Here is a 24,960-nt window from a genome sequence, read left to right on the forward strand (position 1 = left end):
CTGAGCCCTATTTTCAGAGGAACATGGAGTAAAGGATACAGAGACAGTGGGAAGTCAGCAGGGTAGAGAGATCCCTGAAAAGCAACACCATGAAGAATGGTAGAAGGAACCAGGGCTGTTTGTCCTGGAGAAGAGAAGACTCAGAAGACCTCTGAAGGCCTATTACAGGGCATAGGGAGCAGAAGGGGTCTATAGATATTACTGTTAAGCATGCTTCAAATGCCCTCTAACTACATCTGCACGGTAAAAGAGAATAGGGTGATATGGCAGTGGGTGTAAACTGATTGAACAGAGGTAGTTTTTGAGAGCCTCACCTGTCCTAGGAGTAAAGTGGGCATGAGTATGAAGGCATTACAGTAGGCGTTATCAAATCAATCACAAAAGGCATGAATTAGCCCTGGGACTGCCATGGTAATAGGCAAGGAAGGTTGACTATTTATTTCACTCTGTTTCAAAACCCATGAGGGTTGATTTAAGTCTAGATCTAATGCATTGAGCTATTGGATTGGCCAAAATGTGCCTTCGGTTTTTAAGTAAAAATAAAAGACACATTTTTCATTTTCCCCAAGAACTACTGAACAATGTATTCACCCTTTTGTTCCACTACCACCTGCCATTTTTCAGACAACTTCGTAATTCTATCTTCCCAAATCTTTTTATCTTTTTGAGCAAAGAACTGTTCCAGGTGCCTCTTACAGTCTTCCAGGGAATTGAAATTTTATCCATTAAGAGAATTTTGTAAAGACAAAAACAAATGCAAATCCAAAGGTGTAATGTCTGGTGAATTTGGCAGATGAATCAGAACTTCCCAGCCAAGCTGTAACAGGTTTTGCCTGGTCATCAAAGAAACAAGAGGTCTTGCATTATCCTGATAGACGATTATGCATTTTCTGTTGACTAATTCTGGATGCTTTTTTTGTCGAGCGCTGCTTTCAGTTGGTCTAACTAGGAGCAGTACTTGGAATTAATCGTTTGGCTTTCTGGAAGGAGCTCATAATAGAGGACTCCCTTTTAATCCCACCATATACACAACGTCACCTTCTTTGGATGAAGACCAGCCTTTGGTGTGGTTGGTGGTGTTTCATTTCACTTGCCCCACGATCTCTTCCATTCCACATTATTGTACAGTATCCACTTTTCATTGCCTGTCACAATTTGTTTTAAAAATGGAACATTTTCATTATGTTAAGTAGAGAATCACAAGCAGAAATATGGTCAAGAAGGTTTTTTTCACTTAACTTATGTGGAACCCAAACATCAAAGCGATTATAACATAACCAAGCTGGTGCAAATGATTTTCAATGCTTGATTTGTATATTTTGAGTATGTCGGCTATCTCCCACGTGGTATAATGTTGATTATTCTCAATTAATGTCTCGATTTGATCGCTATTAACTTCAACTGGTCCACCTGACCATGGAGCTTCATCCAGCAAGAAATCACCAGCACAAAATTTCACAAACCATTTTTGACACGTTCAATCAGTCACAGCAACTTTTCCATACACTGCAAAAATCTTTGCGTGTTTCAGTTGCGTTTTTACCTTTCTTGGAATAATAAAGCATAATATGCCAAAAATGTTGCTTTTTTTCTTCCATCTTCAATATTAAAATGGCCACACAAAAATTCACCAATTTTGATGTCTTTTTTAAAATGTACACTGATATGACAGCTATCACATACATTCTAACAAAATTGTTTCAAATTATGTTAAAGACAACTAAGTGCTACTAGAGCCATCTTATGGATAAAACGAACGAACCTTTTGCCCAAACCAATAGAATTAATGCCTTGATATGGGATACAAATTGACCCCATGACCTCCAGGGAAGATTCCAAAGATCGCAGGGAAATAAGGTGGATCAAAGAACCTCTGGATCACCTAGGGTTTGAAAAACCCTTTAGGGAAAGGCTCTTGCAAGTCTGGACTTCAGTGTCCCCATCTCTAAAATGCATATATCAGAAAAGATTTCCAGGGCCCCATTCAGCTCTTGACTCTCTAGAGATATCATGTACTGTTTTGCCTGGAAGCCTAAGACCTGACAGGGGACCTGATAAACGTCTTGAAAATAATTTTAATAAAACTAGGGAATGATGACCATGGTTGTTCTGTTCACAGCTGTATCTCTAGAGTTTAATATAGTACCTGGCATATAGTTGCTGCTCAATAGATATATGTTGAATAACTGCAAAATGACTAGCTCTTCTCATGCTAATGATGACAAAAGGTAAGTTAGCAGCAGAATTCTTAAATTGTTAGTTTTCTTTTCTTCTTTTATTCAGGATGTCTTTTTTTCAAATTAAACAAAACCATTAAAAAATAAGAGGATGACAGGAAGAAGACTATTTGCAACTTGGAAAACTGACAAGGGATTAATATCTGGAATATACAAGGAACTCCTATAAATCAGCAAGAAAAATATGAGAAACAATGGGAAAATGGGCAAAGGATGGGAACAGGGCCTTGAATGTCCAGGTGGTATAGATAGGTAGGGCCTAGAGCAGCCAGAAATCCCTGGGCTGGTCACTTCAGGCCAATGAGCTGCCTCATCCTTTTACTTTAGTATGCTATACAAATATTACTGTTTTATACAATGTATTATTTTCGATGTATACACCAAGATGTAAAGACCATTGGAAATCATCAGAATAGGCAATTAACAGAAAGAAAAAAAAACAGTAAGTTTGAAAACTCCAGGCTTAAACATATCAAATGCAAATGTCTTGAAGCTATAGTATGATAAACTCTATTAGACCTAGGAAGAATTTCTTGATGGTGAAGGGTATAAGACAGTAATACGAATGACTGAGGAAAGCTAGTTCCAGCTTTTCTGGACGCATTTGAGGACAGAATTTATTTCATAGATATCAGATGACTGAGATGATCTTCCTCAGAGAGGCAGATGAGGCAACTTTATAAGGCATATTTAACTTTGCTTGCCCTGTGTCTCAGTCTCCCTGATCATAATATTATTTCTAAGATTACAAGAGGTAATATCACCAATCATTGGTCAAGGTGACCTAGAATTAAGCCAGTACTCTTTTATCCCACTGTCTGGATTTAGAAAGAAGAATGTCATCTTTTCAGAGAACTCATTAAAAAATATATTTTCTTTTACTGGCTTCACTGAATAACTTTGATAAAAATAACTCTATTTCCTACTTCCTCATTTGTAAAATGAAGGTATTGTAACTTAAATGTTTGTGAGGCATTTTCTGTTCCCAGGAGTAATTAATAAATGAATGAATGAATAAATAAATAAATTAATAAATATTTTCTAATAGATAGTGACTTTTTCCTATACTGAATGCAGTATTAAGTGATCTCCCTTAACCTACAGAAAGAGTAGATTATGCCTTGTTAACACATTCATGCCTGAGTAAGACATTCCTCCATGGGTATCAAGGAGGAAATGGCAAAACATGCAGAATCATGGATCACTACCACAGCGTTCTTTAGTGAAAGCATACCTAGATCTCACAGAATCAGAGAAAGTAAGAGTCAGACAACACTTAAAGAGCAACTCTACCAACCTGCTAATTTTAGAGTTGGGGAACAAGGTCCAGGATGGAAAAGATTCACCTGACATTCCTCAGTCAGTTTGTGACTAAGGTGGGACCTGAACCTGGAACTCCCAATTCTGGTTTTGATATTCTTCTTATAAATCATATTGTTCCTCATAGATTTTGGTTTAGGTAACACAACCCTGAGCTAAAATACTGCCTTCTGGCCCATCAAGACACAGCTTTCTCTACCCTTCTTTTGCTCTAGCTAAACGTTCCTTTGACGTCTGTGGTTGAAGGATGGGACAAAGAGATACTTCCCATTCCCATTTAAACTCTTAGCTTCAGCATCAAGAATAATAAAGAGATATGAAACTTGCAGAACACCAACAAAAGCTTTGCTTAGGTTGGCTAGCTTAGGCAAGTCCTCAAAACAGGGTCATAGCACTCTCTCTTTTGGAAGGATAAATACTTGCATTGCTGTTCTGAGCCCATGCCCTGTAGGAAGAGGCCAAGATGTTTGGTAGTTGGGAACAAAATCCTTCTAAGACTAAGACTCCCACTGGGTCAGTGCCTGAGAACTCTGGGAAAGTAATTTTGCCTATTAGAGACTCAGACTGTTGATCTAGAAAATAGGAATAACAATAACAACCTATTTCCTGTCTGAAAATCAAATGGCATAAGATGTGAATGTACTTTGCCAAAATAGTACATGCATGTGAGCACTTATATTTAATTCCAACTTCCAAAAGTAGTTATTGAGCATCTACCATCTGCCAAGCACTGTGCTAGATGTTGAGGATGTATCAGTAAATCAATAAAAAAAAAAACCTTTCCCTCATGGAATTTACTTTCTAGTAGGGGAGAAAGGAAATAAACAAAACATAAAAGCAAAATATATAATAAGTCAGAAAGCAGTAAGTGCAATGGAGAAAAATAAAACAAGATAGTACATGGTTACAATTTTAGATAGAATAGTCAGGGAAGGTCTCAAGGCGATGATATTTGAGTGAAGCCTTGAAGGAGGTGAGAAATGGAGCCACATAGACATTTGAGGGAATAGTGATTTAGGCAGAAGGGAAAGCCAGTGGAAAGGCTATGAGGGGGGAGTGTGTCAGGCCTTTTTAAGGAACAGCAATTAGGCCATGTGGCTAAAGTAGTGAGAGCATGTGGGAAAAGAGCAAGAGATGAAGTCACAGAGGTAAGGAAGGGTTGATCACACAGGGCTTTGTAAGTAATAATGGGAATTTTGGCTTTTACTCAGGAAGGAAATGTGAGCCATTGGAAAGTTTTAAGCAGAGGAGTGATATGAAGGACTTAGGTATTGATACCATCCCTTGGCTGCTGGGTAAAGACCAGACTGTACTAACTTGTATTATAGACCTTATGACATTATAAGATAGCTATCATTTAAAAAAGTTTTTTATTGAGGTATAGTTGATTTACAATGTTGTGTTAGTTTCAGGTGTACAGCAAAGTGAATCTGTTATACATATACATATATCCACTCTTTTTCAGCTTCTTTTCCCATATAGGCCATTACAGAATATTGAGTAGAGTTCCCTGTGCTATACAGTAGGTCCTTATTAGTTATCTATTCTATTAGTAGTGTGTATGTGTCAATCCCAATCTTCCAATTTATCCATCCCCTGCCTTACCCTGCAGTAACCATAAATGTATTTTGTACACCTGTAACTCTATTTCTGTTTTGTAGATAAGTTCATTTGTAGCCTTTTTTAAGATTCTACATACAAGTGATATCATATGTTGTTTCTCTTTCTCTGTCTGACTTACTTCACTCAGTATGACAATCTCTAGGTCCATCCATGTTGCTGTGAATGGCATTATTTCTTTCCTATGGCTGAGTAATATTCCATTTATATATGTACCACATCTTCTTTATCCATTCCTCTGTTGATGGACATTTAGGTTGCTTCCATGTCCTGCTATTATAAATAGTGTAAGATAGCTATCATTTTACAGCAGTGCTCCTCAAACTTTAATATGTATTGTAAGTCAAATGTGAACCTTGTTAAAATGTAGAGTTGAATTCAGGTCTGGAGTGGAATTAAAGATTCTGCATTTCTAACCAGCTCCCAGGTGATTCAGATGCTATTGGTCTAAGGCAGAACAGTTTGAGTGTAGGAGCTATGTCCAAGGCCTAGCATGGAGCAGAACTCCACTAAATGTTTGTGGAATGAATGACATATCAGCGGTTTGATGCCCAATGCCACGTAACATATTCGAGAGGGTAATTAAAAAATATATCAACCATTTGTATGGAGGTAGGAGGAACAGAAAAAGATAAAAGAGAGACAATGATGGATAGGTGAATAGATGAAAAGGGAAGGAAGAAAAGGAAAACTACCTTTTCCCAAATACTTACAATATTAGATTTACTTCATTTCCTCAATAAAGTTAAGAGGTTGGTAAAATGAAGCCTACTGGACAAGTCATAAAATCAAAGGTTAGAGGAGTTAAGAGGCACCTTCAAGGCCACAGGGTTAATTAGTGACTAAGTTAAGATGTGAAAGCCAGCACTCCATGTCCACAGAGCCCTTGTTCTTTCTACCCTACCTTACTGCCTTGGGGAAGGGGGAGGAGATAACCTTTAACCTGTCTGGAAGGGGTGAAAAAATGAATTTAGGTGAAGAAAGTTAAGGCCCAAAGTCCATGGTCTTGATCTTTTCAGAGCTGCACTGTCCGATGTGGTTGCTATTAGTCACGTGTGGCTATTTAAATTAAAATGAAATAAAATTTAAAATTCCATTTCTCAGTCATACTAGCCACATCTCAAGTGCTCAACAGCCACAGATATCTGATCAGTGGCTACTGTAATGGAGACTGCAGATACAGAACATTTTCATCACTGCAGGAAGCACTGCTTCCTATTAGGCAGCACTGCTCTAAAGAAACAAGAACTTTGAAAAATGTCAGAGCTATACCATTGATTACAGAGTGGGTCCTGGACCTAATCAGTAGGGCTGGAGGACAGAAAGTAGGACCTGATCTCTTATCTGGAATAAAGGGGATGAAAATATTCAAGGTAGAGTTTTTCACTGGGTCAAGCATAACGCTATAGTGTGTGTGTGTGAGAGAGAGGGAGGGGGGGAGAGAAATCCTTCTAAAACATTATTTTCTCTATCTCTCATTGGTTTTCTCATACCGTTTAGTAAAAGGTCCTTCGAAAATGCCAACTTGTCTCTGCTGGACTCAAGGCAGTGTGAGAAAAAAAAGGTTCTCATCCTCACTCAGGTCAGAAAGATGGAAGGGATGGAGTTAGACAATGTGGAGCCACAGTCCCTGGAGGGCAGAGTGGCATAGTGGAAGACAAGTATTACCAGGGATACTTGCAAAACATAGAGATTTCCGTGTTTTATCCCAGGCTGAGAATTCACAACTTTGCGTGGGGGGTGGGGTCAAAGAGGGCTGGAATCTGCATGCTTAACAAGCTAGCCCAGGGACTTCGGTGCACACTCAAGTTTGTAAACCACTGGCTTGGCAGGAAATGTGTTTTGCTGTAATGAAGTCAGGCCCTTACATGGGGTGGCAACAACTGGATCAGAAAACAAGAGGATAGGGATAGAGTTTCCGGCAGAGGGGACAGAGGGAGGCAGAGAGAGAGGGTGGGGAGAGGGAATATGAATATGAAAGTTAGACAGACAGGTAGATAGCAAAAAGGGGAGAAATAAACAGAGAGACTGAGAAACCCCAAGGGAGGAGTCTCACCCACAGAACAGAATCTACAAGGTTAGTCAAGCTGTGTTTCCTAATATCTTGGGATTTTCACAGGTACGGCCCAGGAAGCTTGTCATTTCTTCATGGAAGTGCCCTCTACCCCACCCTGAGTGCCCTCACATGCACCATCATAGCTGGGCCTACCTCACAAATGTCCTTTAGGTGCTTGATGTAATGACGCTCGGTGCTCATGATCTCATTGATTACGTTGGCTCGCATCTGGTCCCGGTTTTGGAGTGGCCGGCCCAGACAAAGGCAGTCTGAGTTGGGGTCCAGGTGCCCATTCTGAACGTCACTGGGCCCTTCCTCCACCCCATCCTCCTGGTTCACCCAGAGCTGTAGAGGCAGGCAGAAGAAGAATAACAGGTCAGCTTCCTTCTTTGAGAAGTTTTCAGACAAGAAGAAAAAGGACAAACTAAATTATTCAGGTATTCAGAGAACCTTCAATCAGAGCCCTATTAAACTGAATGCCTGGCCTGGGTCTAGGGTGACTTGCTGGTCCTAGGCATGAGTCTATTCCTCTCTAGGCCTATGGTGACCTATCCATAAAATGGAGGGTGGAGAAGAGTAGGACTAAACCATCTATAAGTGTCTTCCTGGCTAGGAAGGTTTCAGAGGAGAAAAGAGTTATGGCAAGCAGAACTCATTCATGCTGGAGCATATCTAGGCAACACAGCTGTGTCAAAAAATATGTATTAAATTACACATCTTGGGAGGAGAGGTGTCCAAGATAGTGACATAGGAATACCCTTAGCTCACCTCCTACCATAGACACACCAAATCTACACCTATATAGAGAGCAATTCTTGAGGGCTGATTGAACAGCCATTGCACATAAAATGACCAGATAGAAATGAGAGGTAAAGGTGGAGACATGGTATATGTGGGAACCACACCTCTGTAGTAGCAATTTGCAGTAGGGATAGGTATTGCTGGGGGGCATAGGCACAGACTCACCTACCTTGGGAAACAGGAAAAACATAAAACCCAGCAGGTTAAAGAGCAGACTCACAGACTTAGAAAACAAACTTATGGTTACTGGGGGGAAGCGTTGGGGAGAGGGATAGATTGGGAGTTTGGGATTGACATGTACACAATGCTGTATTTAAAATAGATAACCAACAAGGACCTACTGTATAGCACAGGGAACTCTGCTCAATATTCTGTAATAACTTAAATGGGAAAAGAATTTGGAAAAGAATAGATACATGTTTATGTATAACTCAATCACTTTGCTATATACCTGAAACTAATGCAACACTGTTAATCAAATATACTCCAACATAAAATAAAAATTAAAAAAATAAAAATAAAATAAAGAGCACCTAGACTGTATAGTAATGAAAATTCATTTACTAACACTAGAACTTCTGCCAAATGGGCAAATAACTGCTGGAACCCCCAGAGGCAGTGCAACTAAGGAACACAAACAGAAATCTTTCTGTGCAGCTGCACAAGCCGCAGATTAAATCCCCGAGATCAGCTTGGTAAATCCTGTGTCTGTGGAATACCTGAATGGACGAGTGGTCCCACAACAGAGACTGGTCTAGGCTTCCTAGGAGTGGACTATGGGAGGTAAGTAAACGTGGGAGTCGGGCCAGGTCAGAGTGTGAGCTGGCCCCACAGTGCCCACAGCAGGTCCAGAGACCCACCTATAGGTATTGGAGGGCTTCCAGGGGAGGTGGAGATTGGCTCTGGCTCACTGGGGGAGCAAGGACGCTAACAGAGGAGGCCCCAGGAAAATATGATTATTACTATTATTCATTTTTGTTTGTTTCATTTTATTCAGTTGTTGGTGGTGTTGCATTTATTATTTTTTCTTTTATTTTTAATTAAAAAGTTTTAAAGATATATGTTAATTTTTCTATTTTTAATTTACTTTTTTGTTGTGTTAGAGTTTTTTTCTTGTGTTCTTTGTTTTTTATTTATTTTTATTTTTTTGATTGTTTTATGTGTATATTTTATGTTTTTTTGCATTATTTGTTTGCTCTATATTTTTATTTTTAATTTTTTGTTTATGTTAGTTTAGTCCTAACTGTTCTCATTTTTAAATTCTTTTGTTTCTTTGTTCTATTGGTATTTTTATTTATTTTTTTCTTTATTTGTGTGTGTGTGTTGTATTGTTGTTGCTCTGCTGTAGGTTCGAGGTAGTTTTTGCTATTATTTTTAACATCTTTATTGGAGTATAATTGCCTTACAATGTTGTATTAGTTTCTACTGTATAACAAAGGGAATCAGCTATATGCATACATATATCCCCATATCCCCTCCCTCTTGCGTCTCCCTCTGTCATTCCCTATCCCACCACTGTAGGTGGTCACAAATCACAGAGCAGATCTCCCTGTGCTATGCGGTGGCTTCCCAATAACTATCAATTTTACATTTGGTAGCATATATATGTCAATGCTACCCTCTCACTTCGTCCCAGCTTACCTTTCCCACTCCCTGTGTCCTCAAGTCCTGTGTCTGCATCTTTATTCCTGTCCTGCCCCTAGGTTCATCAGAATTGTTTTTTTTAAATCCATATATACGTGTTAGCATACGGTACTTGTTTTTCTCTTTCTGACTTACTTCACTCTGTATGACAGACTCTAGGTCCACCCACCTCACTGCAAATAACTCAATTTCATTTCCTTTTATGGCTGAGTAATATTCTATTGTATATATGTGCCACATCTTCTTTATCCATTCATCTGTTGATGGACATTTAGGTTGCTTCCATGTCCTGGCTATTGTAAATAGAGCTGCAATGAACATTGTGGTACATGACTCTTTTTGAATTATGGTATTCTCACAGTGTATGCCCAGTAGTGGGATTGCTGGGTCATATGGTAGTTCTATTTTTAGTTTTTTAAGGAACCTCCATACTGTTCTCCACAGTCATGTATCAATTTACATTCCCACCAACAGTGCAAGAGGCTTCTCTTTTCTCCACACCCTCTCCAGCATTTATTGTTTGTGGATTTTTTGATGATGGCCATTCTGATTGGTGTGAGGTGATACCTCATTGTAGTTTTGATTTGTATTTCTCTAATGATTAGTGATGTTGAGCATTCTTTCATATGTTTGTTGGTAATCTGTATATCTTCTTTGGAGAAACGTCTATTAAGGTCTTCTGCCCATTTTTGGATGGGGTTGTTTTATTGATATTGAGTGGGATGAGCTGCTTGTATATTTCAGAGATTAACCCTTTGTCAGTTGTTTGGTTTGCAACAATTTTCTCCCATTCTAAGGGTTGTCTTTTTGTCTTGTTCATGGTTTCCTCTGCTGTGCAAAAGCTTTTAAGTTTCATTAGGTCCAATTTGTTTATTTTTGTTTCAATTTCCATTTCTCTAGGAGGTGGGGTGGGTCAAAGAGTCTCTTGCTGTGATTTATGTCATAGAGTGTTCTGCCTATGTTTTCCTCTAAGAGTTTGAGAGTGTCTGGCATTACATTTAGGTCTTTAATCCATTTTGAGTTTATTTTTGTGTATGGTGTTAGGAAGTGTTCTAATTTCATTCTTTTACATGTAGTTCTCGAGTTTTCCCAGGGCCACTTAAGGAAGAGGCTGTCTTTTTTACATTGTATATTCTTGCCTCCTTTATCAAAGATAAGGTGACCATATGTGTGTGGGTTTATCTCTGGGCTTTCTATACTGTTCCATTTAACTATATTTCTATTTTTTGTGCCAGTACCATACTGTCTTGATTACCATAGCTTTGTAGGATAGTCTGAAGTCAGGGAGCCTGATTCCTCCAGCTCCATTTTTCTTTCTCAAGATTGCTTTGGCTATTCAGGGTCTTTTTGTTTCCATACAAGTTGTAAAATTTTCCATCCTAGTTCTGTGAAAAATGTTATTCGTATTTTGATAGGGATTGCATTGAATCTGTAGATTGCTTTAGGTAGTACAGTCATTTTCACAATGTTGATTCTTCCAGTGCAAGAATATGGTATATCTCTCCATCTGTTTGTATTATCTTTAATTTCTTTCATCAGTTTCTTACAGTTTCTTTGTATAGGTCATTTGTCTCCTTAGGTAGGTTTATTCCTAGGTATTTTATTCTTTTTGTTGCAGTGGTAAATTGGAGTGTTTTCTTAATTTCTCTTTCAGATTTTTTGTCATTACTGTATAGGAATGCAAGAGACTTCTGTGCATTAATTTCATATTCTTCTACTATACCAAATTCATTGATTAGTTCTAGTAGTTTTCTGGTAGCATCCTTAATATTCTCTAGGTATAGTATCATGTCATCTGCAAACAGTGACGGTTTTACTTCTTTTACGATTTGGAATCCTTTTATTCCTTTTTCTTCTCTGATGGCAGTGCCTAAAACTTCATAAACTATGGTGAATAATAGTGGTGAGAGTGGGCAACCTTGTCTTGTTCCTGATCTCAGGGGAAATTGTTTCAGTTTTTCACCATTGAGAAAGCTGTTTGCTGTGTGTTTGTCATATATAGCCTTTATTATGTTGAGGAGGTTCCCTCTATGCCCACATTCTGGAGAGTTTTTATCATAAGTGGGTGTTGAATATTGTCGAAAGCTATTTCTACATTTATTGAGATTATCACATGGATTTATCTTTCAATGTGTTAATATGCTGAATCACAATGATTGATTTGCTTATATTGAAGAATCCTTGCATTCCTGGTATAAATGTCACTTGATCCTGCTGTGTGATCCTTCTAATGTGCTGTTGGATTCTGTTTGCTAGTATTGTGTTGAGGATTTCTGAATCTATGTTCATCAGTGATATTGGCCTATAGTTTTCTTTTTTTGTGACATCTTTGTCTGGTTTTGGTATCAGGGTGATGGTGGCCTCATAGAATGAATTTGGGAGGGTTCCTCCCTCTGCTATATTTTACAAGAGTTTGAGAAGGATACGTGTTAGCTCTTCTCTAAATATTCGATAGAATTCACCTGTGAAGCCATCTGGCCTTGGGCTTTTGTTTGTTGGAAGATTTTTGCTCACAGTTTCGATTTCAGCGCTTGTGATCGGTGTGTTCATATTTTCTATTTTTCCTGGTTCAGTCTCGGAAGGTATTACTTTTCTAAGAATTTTTCCATTTCTGCCAGGTTTTTCATTTTATTGGCATATAGTTGCTTGTAGTAATCTCATGATCCTTTATATTTCTGCAGTGTCAGTTGTTCCTTCATTTTCATTTCTAATTCTGTTGATTTGAGTCTTCTTTTCTGTGTGTGATGAGTCTGGCTATACGTTTATGAATTCTTTTTTTCCCAAAGAATCAGCTTTATGTTTACTGATTTTTGCTATTTTTCCCTTCATTTCTTTTCATTTCTGATCTGATCTTTATGATTTCTTTCCTTCTGCAAACTTTGTTTTTTTTTAATTTTTGTTCTTCTTTCTCTAATTGCTTTAGGTGTAAGGTTAGGCTGTTTATTTGAGATTTTTCTTGTTTCTTGAGCTGAGATTTTATTGCTATAAACTTCCCTATAGAACTCTTTTGCTACATCCCGCAGGTTTTGGGTCATCGTGCTTCACTGTTATTTGTTTCTGGGTATTTGTTGATTTCCTCTTTGATTTCTTCAGTGATCTCTTGGTTATTTAGTAGTGTATTTTTAGCCTCCATGTGTTTGTAATTTTTACAGTTTTTTTCTTGCAGTTAATATCTAGTCTCATAGTGTCGTGGGCTGTAAGCATACTTGATACAAATTCAAATTTTCTTAAATTAACCAAGGCTTGATTTGTGATCCAAGATATGATCTATTCTGGACAATATTCCATGACCACTTGACAAGAAAGTGTATTCTGTAATTTTTGTATGGCATGTCTTATAAATATCAATTAAGTCCATCTGGTCTAATGTGTCATTTAAAGCTTGTGTTTCCTTATTTATTTTCATTTTGGATGATCTGTCCACTGTTGAAAGTGGGGTTAAAGTGCCCCACTATTTTTGTGTTACTGTTGATTTCCCCTTTTTGACTGTTAGCATTTGCCTATGTATTGAAGTACTCCTATGTTGAGTGCATAAATATTTACAATGGTTATAACTTCTTCTTGGATTGATCCCTTGATCATTATGTAGTGTCCTTCTTTGTCTATTTAATAGTCTTTATTTTAAAGTCTATTTTGTCTGATATGAGAATTGCTACTCCAGCTTTCTTTTGATTTCCATTTGCATGGAATATCTTTTTCTATCCCCTCGCCGAGTGGTATTACATGGGGCCAGGAGATTAGTGGTGGTCCAATGACCTGGACTCGGCTCCCCACCTCGCAGGTTCAGGCCCAACACCCAGCTGGAGCACCAAGACCCTGCCAGCCACATGGCTCAGAAGAAAAGGAAGAAAAACAAACAAACAGATATAACCCCAAACTACATAGTAATAGCAATACTAAACAGACAAAATCACACAAAGAAACATACACACATGGAATAGCTTCAAGATGGTGGAAGACTAAGACATGGAAATAACCTTCCTCCCCACAAATACATCAGAAATAAATCTCCATGTGGAATAACTCCTACAGAACACCTACTGAACACTGGCAGAAGTCCTCAGACTTTTCAAAATGCAAGAAACTCCTCACATACCTGGGTAGGGGAAAAGAAAAATGAAAAAAAACAGAGACAAAATAATACGGACAGGACCAGCACCTCTGGGAAGGAGGTTGAAGGAGGAAAAGTTTCCACACACTAGGAAGCTCCTTCACTGACTGAGAATGGGGCTGGGTGGGGGGAGGGGAACTTTGGAGCCAGGGAGGAGAGCTCAGCAACAGGGGTGAAGAGGACAAATTGGAGAGATTCCTGCGCAAATGATCCCTGGTGACCTGCACTCACAAGCCTAAGAGGCTTTTCTGCTCACCCGCCAGGGTAGGTGGGGGCTGGGAGCTGAGGCTCAGGCTTTGGAGGTAGGACCCCAGGGAGAGGACTGGGGTTGGCTGCATGAATACAGCCGGAAGGGGGCTGGTGCTCCACAGTAGGCCAGGAGGGAGTCCGGGGAAAAGTATGGAACTGCCAAAGAGGCAAGGGATCATTGTTTTGCCAGGCGCGAGGAGAGAGGATTCAGAGCACCACCTAAACCAGCTACAGAGTCAGGCACATGCCATGGCTATCAGTGTGGACACCAGAGATTGGCATGAAATGATAAGGCTGCTGCTGCAGCCACCAAGAAGCCTGTGTGCAAGCACTGGTCACTATCCATAGTTCCCCTTCCAGGAGCCTGTGCAGCCCACCACTGCCAGAGTCCCGTGATCCAGAGATGATTTCTCCAGAAAAGCACAGAGTGTGAATTGTCATGCTAGCCTCTGATGCCACAGACTTACACCCAATTTCGTACCCCTCCCTCCCATGGCCTGAGTGAGCCAGACCCCCTAATCAGCTACTATTTTAACCCCGTCCTATCTGTGTGGGGAACAGATGCCTCAGGCGACCTGCATGCAGAGGCAGGACCAAATCCAAAGCTGAACCCCAGGAGCTGTGCTAACAAAGAAGAAAAAGGGAAACCTACCCCAGTAGCCTTTGGAGCAGTGGATTAAAACTCCACAATCACCTTGATGTACCCTGCATCTGTGAAATAGCTGAACAGATGATGAATCATCCCAAAATTGAGGCGGTGGACATTGGAAGCAACTGTAGACCTGGAGTTTGCTTTCTCCATCTAATTTGTTTCTGGCTTTATGTTTATTTTAGTTTAGTATTTAGAGTTTATTATCATTGATAGACTGGTTTATTGATCTCGTTGCTCTCTTCCTTTTTTTAAAATATATATATTTTTTCTTTTTTCTATTTTTGGGAGTGTGTAGGTGCATGCTTCTTCATGTGATTTTGTCTGTATAGCTTTGCTTTTACAATTTGTCCTAGTTTCTGTCTGAAGTGTGTTTTCTTTCTTTTTTTTTTTTTTTTTTTTTTTTCTGTACGTGGGCCTCTCACTGCTGTGGCCTCTCCCATTGCAGAGCACAGGCCCCGGACGCACAGGCTCACCGGCCATGGCTCACAGGCCCAGCTGCTCTGCGGCATGTGGGATCCTCCTGGACCGGGGCACAAACCCACTTCCCCTGCATCGGCAGGTGGACTCTCAACCACTGCGCCACCAGGGAAGCCCCTTTCTTTTTTAAAAAAAAATATTTTAGCACTTGTTATCATTGGTGGATTTGTTTTATCGTTTGTTTGTTTTCTTCTTTCTTTTTTTAATATTTTTTATTTTACTTCTTTCTTTCTTTCTTTTCTTTTCTTTCTTTCCTTTTATCTCACTTTACTTCTGAGCCATGCGGCTGACAGGGTATTGGTGGTCTGGCCGGGTATCAGGCCTGTGCCTCTGAGGTGGGACAGCCGAGTTCAGGACATTGGTCCACCAGAGACCTCCCATCACCACATAATATCAAACAGCGAAAGCTCTCCCAGAGATATCCACCTCAACGCTAAGACCCCACTCCACTCAATAACCAGCAAGCTACAGGGTTGGACACCCTATGCCAAACAACTAGGAAGCAGGAACACAACCCCACCCATTAGCAGAGAAGCTACCTAAAATCATAATAAGATCAGAGACACGAACACACAAAACCGGATGTGGTCCTACCCACGAGAAAGACAAGATCCAGCCTCATCCACCAGAACACAGGCACCAGGCCCCTCCAATAGGAAGCCTACATAACACACTGAAGCAACATTGGCCACTGGGGGCAGACACCAAAAACAACAATGATTATGAACCTGAAGCCTGAAAAAAGGAGACCACAAACACAGTAAGTTAAGGAAAATAGAAGCCAGAGGAACACACAGCAGATGAAGAACCAAGGTAAAATCCCACCAGACCAAACAAATGAAGGGAAAGTAGTCAGTCTACCTGAAAAAGAATTCATGGTAATCATAGTAAAAATGGTTCAAAATCTTGGAAATAGAATGGTGAAAATATAAGAAATGTTTAACGAGAATCTAGAAAAAATAAGGACCAAACAAACAAAGATGAACAACACAATAAAAGAAATTAAAAATCCACTAGAAGGAATCAATAGCAGAATAACTGTGGCAGAAGAATGGATAAGTGACATTGAAGATAAAATAGTAGAAATATATACTGCAGAACAGAATAAAGAAAAAAGAATTGAGGACAGTCTCAGTGACCCCTGGGACAACACGAAATGCACCAACTAGCGAATTATAGGGGTGCCAGAGGAAAAGAAGGGGACTAAGAAAATATTGGAAGAGATTATAGTTGAAAACTTCCCTAATATGGGAAGGAAATAATTAATCATGTCCAGGAAGCACAAAGAGTCCCATACAGGATAAATTCAAGAAGAAACACGTCAAGACACATAATACTCAAAGTATCAAAAATTAAATACGAAGAAAAAATATGAAAAGCAGCAAGGGAAAAACAATAATAACATACAACGGAATCCCCATAAGGTTAACAGCTGATCTTTCAGCAAAAGCTCTGCAAGCCAGAAGGGAGTGGCAGGACATATTTAAAGTGATGAAATGGAAAAACCTACAACCAAGATTACTCTCCCCACCAAGGATCTCATTCAGATTCAATGGAGAAATTAAAATATTTACAAAGAAGCAAAGCTAAGAGAATTCAGCACCACCAAACCAGCTTTACAACAAATACTAAAGGAACTTCTGTAGGCAGGAAATGCAAGAAAAGGAAAAGACCTACAATAACAAACCCAAAACAATTAAGAAAATGGTAATAGGAACATTCATATTGATAACTACCTTAAATGTAAATAGATGAAATGCTCCAACAAAAAGACATAGACTGGCTAAATGGATACAAGAACAACACCTGTATATATACTGTCTATAAGAGACACACTTCCGACCTAGGGACACATACATACTGAAACTGAGGGGATGGAAAAAGATATTCCATACAAAGGGAAATCAAAAGAAAGCAGGTGTAGCAATTCTCACATCAGACACAATAGACTTTAAAATAAAGTCTACTTCAAGAGACAAAGAAGGACAGTACATAATGATCAAGGGATCAATCCAAGAAGAAGATACACCAATTGTAAATACACATGCACCCAATATAGGAGCACCTGAATACATAAGGCAAATGCTAACAACCAAAAGGGGGAAATGAACAGTAACACAATAATTGTAGGGGACTTTAACACCCCACTTTCACTAATGAACAGATCATCCATAATGAAAATAAATAAGGAAATACAAGCTTTAAATGTTACATTAAACATGCTGAAATTAAGTGATATTTATAGGACATTCCATCCAAAAACAACTGAATACACTTTCTCCTCAAGTGCTCATGGAACATTCTGCAGGATAGATCATATCTTGGGTCACAAAACAAGCCTAGGTAAATTTTAAAAATACTGAAATCTTATCCTGTATCTTTTCTGACCACAGCACTATGAGACTCGATATCAATTACAGGAAAAAAATTGTAAAAAATACAAATACATGGAGGCTAAACAATACACTACTTAATACACAAGAGATCACAAGAAATCAAAGAGGAAATCAAAAAATACCTAGAAACAAATGACAATGAAAACACAATGACCCAAAACTGATGGGACGAAGCAAAAGAAGTTCTAAGAGGGATGTTTATAGAAATACAATCCTACCTCAGAAAACAAGAAACATCTCAAATGAACAACCTAACCTTCACCTCACGCAATTAGAGAAAGTAGAACAAGAAAAACTCAAAGTTAGCAGAAGGAAAGAAATCATAAAGATCAGATGAGAAATAAATGAGAAAGAAATGAAGGAAACAATAGCTAAGATCAATAAAACAAAAAGCTTGTTCTTTGAGAAGATAAACAAACTTAATAAAATATTACCCAGACTCATCAAGAAAAAAGGTAGAAGACTCAAATCAACAGATTTACAAATGAAAAAGGAGAAGGAACAACGAACACTGCAGAAATACAAAGGATCATGAGAGTTTACAACAAGCAACTATATGCCAATAAAATGGAAAAGCTGGAAGAAATGGACAATTTCTTAGAAAAGCACAAACTTCTGAGACTGAATCAGGAAGAAATAGAAAATATAAACAGACCAATCACAAGCACTGCAATTGAGACTTTGATTAAAAATCTTGCAGCAAACAAAAGTCCATGACCAGACGGCTTCACAAGCGAATTCTATCAAACATTTAGAGAAGAGCTAACACCTATACTTCTCAAAATCTTCCAAAATATAGCAGAGGGAGGAACACTCCCAAACACATTCTACGAGGCTACAATCACCCTGATGCCAAAACCAGACAAAGATGTCACAAAGAAAGAAAACTACAGACCAGTATCACTGATGAACATAGATGCAAAAATTGTCAACAAAACCGTAGCAAACAGCATCCAACAGCACATTAAAAGTATCATACACCATGATCAAGTGGGGTTTATCCCAGGAATAAAAGGAGTCTTCAGTATACACAACTCAATCGATGTTATAAGGCACTTTAAACAAATTGAAGGACAAAAACCATATGATCATCCCAATAGATATAGAAAAAGCTTTCGACAAAATTCAACACCCATTTATGATAAAAATCCTCCATAAAGTAGGCATAGTGGGAACTTACCTCAACATAATAAAGACCATGTATGCCAAACCCACAGCCAGCATCATTCTCAATGGTGAAAAAGTGAAACCATTTCCACTAAGATCAGGAATAAGACAAGGTTGCCTATTCTTACTACTATTATTCAGCATAGTTTGGGAAGTTTTAGCCACAGCCATCAGAGAAGAAAAAGAAATAAAAGAATCCAAATTGCAAAAGAAGAAGTAAATCTATCACTATTTGCAGATGACATGATATTATAAATAGAGAGTCCTAAAGATGCTACCAGAAAACCAGTAGAGCTACTCAATGATTTTGGTAAAGTATCAGGATACAAAATTAATACACAGAAATCTCTTGCATTCCTATACACTAATGATGAAAAATATGAAAGAGAAATTAAAGAAACACTCCCATTTACCATCTCAACAAAAAGAATAAAATACCTAGGAATAAACCTACCTATGAATACAACAGATCTTTATACAGAAAACTATAAGACACTGATGAATGAAATTAAATATGATACAAACAGATGGAAAGATATACCATGTTCTTGCATTGGAAAAATCAACATTGTGAAAATGACCATACTACCCAAAACACTCTACAGATTCAATGCAATCCATATCAAATTACCAATGACAGTTTTCACAGAACTAGAACAAAAATTTTCACAATTTCTATGGAAACACCGAAGACACAGAATAGCTGAAGCAATCTTGTGAAAGAAATATGGAGCTGGAAGAATCAGGCTCCCTGACTTCAGACTATACTACAAATCTACAGTAATCAATACAGTATGGTTCTGACACAAAAGCAGATATATAGAGCAATGGAACAGAATAGAAATCCCAGAGATAAACCCATGTACATACGGTCACTTATCTTTGATAAAAGAGGGAAGAATATACAACAGAGAAAAGACAGCCTCTTCAATAATGTGCTTGGACTATGGATAGCTACATGTAAAAGAATGAAAATAGTACACTCCCTAACACCATACAGAAAAATAAAGTCAAGATGCATTAAAGACATAAATGTAAGGTGAGAAACTATAAAACTCTTAGAGGAAAACATAGGCAGGACACTCTATGACACAAATCACAGCAAGATCCTTTTTGATCCACCTCCTAGAGAAGTGGAAATAAAAACAAAGATAAACAAATTGGACCTAATGAAACTTAAAAGCTTCTGCACAGCAAAGGAAACCATAAAGAAGATGAAAGGACAGCCCTCTGAATGGGAGAAAATATTTGCAAATGAAGCAACTGACAAAGGATTAATCTCCAAATTTTACAAGCAGCTCAGGCAGCTCAATATGAAAAAAACAAACAACCCAATCCAAAATGGGCAGAAGACCCAAATAGACATTTCTCCAAAGAAGACATACAGATTGCCAACAAACACATGAAAGGATGCTCAACATCCCTAATCATTAGAGAAATGCAGATCAAAATTATAATGAGCTATCACCTCACACTAGTCAGAATGGCCATCATCAATAAATCTACAAACAATAAATGCTGGAGAGGGTGTGGAGAAAAGGGAACCCTCTTGCACTGTTGGTGGGAATGTAAATTGATACAGCCACTATGGAGAACAGTAGGGAGGTTCCTTAAAAAACTAAAAATAGAACTACCATATGACCCAGCAATTCAACTACTGAGCATATACACCGAGAAAATCATAATTCAAAAGAGTCATGTACCACAATGTTCATTGCAGCTCTATTTACAATAACCAGGATATGGAAGCAACCTATGTGGCCATTGACAGATGAATGGAAAAACAAGATGTGGCACATATATACAATGGAATATTTCTCAGCCATAAAAATAAATGAAATTGAGTTATTTGCAGTGAGGTGTATGGACCTAGACTCTGTCATACAGAGTGAAGTAAGTCAGAAACAGAAAGACAAATACCATATGCTAACACATATATATGGAGTTTAAAAAACAAAAAAAAAGTGGTTTTGAAGAACCTAGGAGCAGGACAGGAATAAAGACGCAGACATAGAGAATGAACTTGATTACATAAGGAGGGGGAAGTGTAAGATGGACGAAGTGAGAGAGTGGCATGGACTTATATATACTACCAAATGTAAAATAGATAGCTAGTGAGAAGCAGCTGCATAGCACAGGGAGATCAGCTCAGTGCTTTGTGACCCCCTAGAAGGATGGGATAGGGAGGGTGGGTTGGAGATGCAAGAGGGAGGAAATATGGGGATATATGTTTATGTATAGCTGATTCACTTTGTTATAAAGAAGAAACTAACACACCATTGTTAAGCAATTATACTCCAATAAAGATTTTAAAAAAGAAATATACACACACTCATAAAGCTAAAAAAAACAAACAACTAAAAATTAAAAAATAACTAACAGACAGAACCCTAGGATAAATGGTAAAAGCAAACCTAAACAGAGAAGATCACACAAAGAGACATAAACATACACACTCACAAAAAGAGAATAAAGGTAAAAAATAAAAATATATTTAAAAGATAATAAATTTAAAAAGTAAAATTAAATTTAAAAAAAGGAAGATAGCAACCAAACCAATAAATAAATCCACAAATTATAACAAGCACTAAAATCTAAACTGTGATAAATGTAAAACCATAAACCAATCAGACGCAGAAAGCAAACCCAAAGGCTAAAGTTGCTCCCAAAGTCAACCGCCTCAATTTTGGGAACATTCTTTGTCTATTCAGGTATTGTTCAAATGCAGCATTTTTCAAGTTGATTGTGGGGATTTAATCTGCTTGTCCTCAGGCTGTAGGAAGTAATTCCCCCTTCTTTTCTTTGCACAGCTCCTGGGTTTCAGCTTTCGTTTTGGCCCTGCCTCTGCATTTAGGCTGCCCTCAGGCATCTATTCCCCTCACAGACTGGAGGGATTAAAGCAGCAGCTGATTAGGGCTCTATTGCTCACTCAGGCTGTATTGAGGGAGGGGGTACGGTAGTTATAATTAGAATGCAGGGAGAACCTGTGGTGGGAGAAGCCAGCATAACTTCGTCACAGCCTGAGGCACGCAGTATGTTCTCCAAGGGGAAGTTTCCCTGGATCACGGGACCCTGGCAGTGGCATGCTGCACAGGTTACCAGGGTGATGTGGGTAGTGACCTGTGCTTTCACACAGGATTCTTGGTGGCAGCAGGGGTGGTGTTAGCCATCTATGCTCATCTTTGCAGTCCGAGATGTTAGCCACATCTTGCACCCATCTCTGGAGCTTGCTTAGGTGGTACTCTGCCTTCTGTGGGCACACAGTGGGAATACTCTCTCCTTGCTCACCGCTAAACAATGGTCTCTTGCCTCTCCAGCAGGTCCAGACTTTTTCCCGGACTCCCTGCTGGCTAGCTCTAGCACACTAGCCCCCTTCAGGCCATCTTCATGCAACTAACCCTAGTCCTCTCCCTGGGGTTTGACCTGCAAAACTTGAACCTCAGGTCCCAGCCTCCACCTGTGGTGGTTGGTCAGAGATAATCATCTCAGGTTTGTGAGTGCTAGTTAGCACCGATCCTCTGTGAGGGAATCTCTCTGCTTTGCCCTCTGCACCCCTGTTGCTGCACCCTCCTCCATGGCTCCAAAGCTTCCCCCCTGGCCACTCTTCATCCCCGCCACTGAAGGGGCTCCCTAGTGTGTGGAAACTTCTCCTCTTTCACAGCTCCTTCCCAGATGTTCAGGTCCCGTCCCTGTTCTTTTTTCTCTGTTTATTTCTTTTTTCTTTTGCCCTGCCCAGGTATGTGGGGATTTTCCTCTTTTTGGAAGTCTAAGATCTTCTGCCAGCTTTCAGTAGGTGTTCTGTAGGAGTTGTTCCACATGTAGATGTATTTGTGGAGAGGAAGATGATCTCCATGTCTTAACCCTCCACCATCTTGAAGGTCCTCTCTGTTTTTGCTATTTGTCTTGGGTTTCATTTGTTTGTTTTCATTTTTTTTAATTTCATTTTTTTTCTTTTTTCTCTGGCCGCACTGTGCAGCTTATGGGCTCTTGGTTGTAGAGCCTGGGATCAGGCCTGAGCCTCCATGGTGGGAGCACTGAATCCAGGACAGTGGACCACCAAAGAATTCATGGGCACAGAGAATATTAATCAGTGTGCATGCTCCCAGAGGTATCCATATCATCACCAAGACCTGTCCCCACACAGCTGCTTGCAGGTTCCAGTGTTGGACACCTAATGCCAAACAACCAGCAAGACAGGAACACAGACCCATGCATCAGCAGACAGGCTGCATGAAGTGGTATTAAGCTCATAGACACCCCAAAACAGTTCACCTGATGTGGCCCTGGCCTTCAGAGGGAAAAGACTCAGCACCACCCACCAGAGCACAGGTAACAATCCCTCCCACCAAGAAGCCTAAACAAGCCCCTGGACCAACCTCACCCACAAAGGGGCAGATACCAGAAGCAAGAAGAGCTATGACCCTGCAGCCTGATGAAAGGAGACAATAAACACAGTAGCTTAGACAAGATTAGATAACAGAGAAATATGTTGCAAATGAAGGGGCAAGGTAAAATCCCACAAGACGAAATAAATAAAGAAGAAACAGGCAATCTACCTGAAAAAGAATTAGGGTAATGATAGGAAAGATGATCCAAGATCTCAGAAATAGAATGGAGGTTCGGGTTGAGAAGATACAAGAAATGTTTAACAAGTGCCTAGAAGAACTAAAGGACAAACAATCAGTGGTGAATAGCACAATAACTGAAATGAAAAATAAAATAGAAGGAATCAATAGCAGAAAAACTGAGGTAGAAGAATGGATAAGTGTGTTAGAAGATAGAATGGTGGAAATCACTCCCACAGAACAAAGAAAAAAGAATGAAAAGAATTGGGGACAGTCTCAGAGACCTCTGGGACAACATTAAATGCACCAACATTCGAATTATCGGGGTCCCAGAAGAAGAAGAGAAAAACAGGATCTGAGAAAATATTTGAATAGATTATAGTTGAAAACTTCCCTAACATGGGAAAGGAAATAATCAAGTCCAGAAAGAACAGAGAGTCCCATACAGGATAAACTTAAGGAGAAACATACCAAGACACATATTAATCAAACTAACAAAAAATTAAATACAAAGAAAAAACATAAAAAGCAGCAAGGGAAAAGCAACAAATGACATACATACAAGGGAATCCCCATAAGGTTATCAGCACGTTTTTCAGCAGAACCTTTGTAGGGCAGAAGAAAGTTACATAATATACTTAAACTGATGAAAGGGAAAAACCTACAACCAAGATTAATCTACCCAGCAAGGATTTAATTCAGATTTGACAGAGAAATCACACGATATACAGAAAAGCAAAAGCTAAGAGAATTCAGCACCATCATACCAGCTTTACAACAACTGTTAAAGGAAATTCCTTTAGCTCTCCAAGAGCCAAAGGAACTTCTCCAGGAGGGAAACGCAAAAGAATAAAAAGATCTACAAAAATGAAGCCACAATTAAGAAAATGACAATAGGAACATACAAATCAATAAGTACCATAAATGTAATTGGATTAAATGCTCAAACCAAAAGATACAGACTGGATGAATGGATACAAAAACAAGACCCATATATATGCTATCTACAAGAAACCCACTTCAGACCTAGGGACACATACAGACTGAGAGTAAGGGGATGGAAAAAGATATTCCATGCAAATGGGAATCAAAAGAAAGTTGGAGGAGCAATACACATATCAGACAAGATAGACTTTAAAATAAAGACTATTAAAAGAGACAAGGAAGGACACTACATAATGATCATGGGATCAAGCCAAGAAGAAGATATAACCATTGTAAATATTTATGCACCCAAACTAGGAGCACCTCTATAAATGAAGCAAATGCTAACACTTATAAAGGGGAAATCAACAGTAACACAATAATAGTGGGGGGCATTAACACCCCACTTACACCGATGGACAGATCGTCAAGACAGAAAATGAATAAGGAAACCCAAGCTTTAAATGACACAAGAGACCAAATAGACGTAATTTATATTTATGGGACATTCGAACCAAAAGTGGCAGAACACACTTTATTCTCAAGTGCTCACAGACCATTCTCCAGGATAGATCACATCCTGGGTCACAAATCAAGCCTCAGTAAATTTAAGAAAATTGAAATTGTATAAATCATCTTTTCCTACCACAATCCTATGAGATTATAAATCAATTACAGGAAAAAAAGAACTGTTAAAAATACAACCATATGGAGGCTAAACAATATGCTATGAAATAACCA

The 24,960-nt window shown here is 38.9% G+C and overlaps 1 protein-coding gene across 3 annotated transcripts in view; it reads right to left on the minus strand.

Moving 5' to 3' along the window:
• The window catches only part of ARHGEF9 (Cdc42 guanine nucleotide exchange factor 9), a 195,238-nt gene that overhangs the window by 89,095 nt on the left and 81,183 nt on the right, over positions 1–24,960 (minus strand). For all 3 annotated transcript variants that reach the window (XM_082681102.1, XM_082681101.1, XM_082681103.1), the window contains exon 3: positions 7,387–7,578. In XM_082681102.1, the coding sequence (XP_082537228.1) occupies positions 7,387–7,578 (192 nt within the window). The remainder of the gene's footprint in view (positions 1–7,386; positions 7,579–24,960) is intronic.

Source organism: Grampus griseus (genome assembly GCF_964374135.1).
Source record: "Grampus griseus genome assembly, chromosome: X".
NCBI classification, from domain to species: domain Eukaryota; kingdom Metazoa; phylum Chordata; class Mammalia; order Artiodactyla; family Delphinidae; genus Grampus; species Grampus griseus.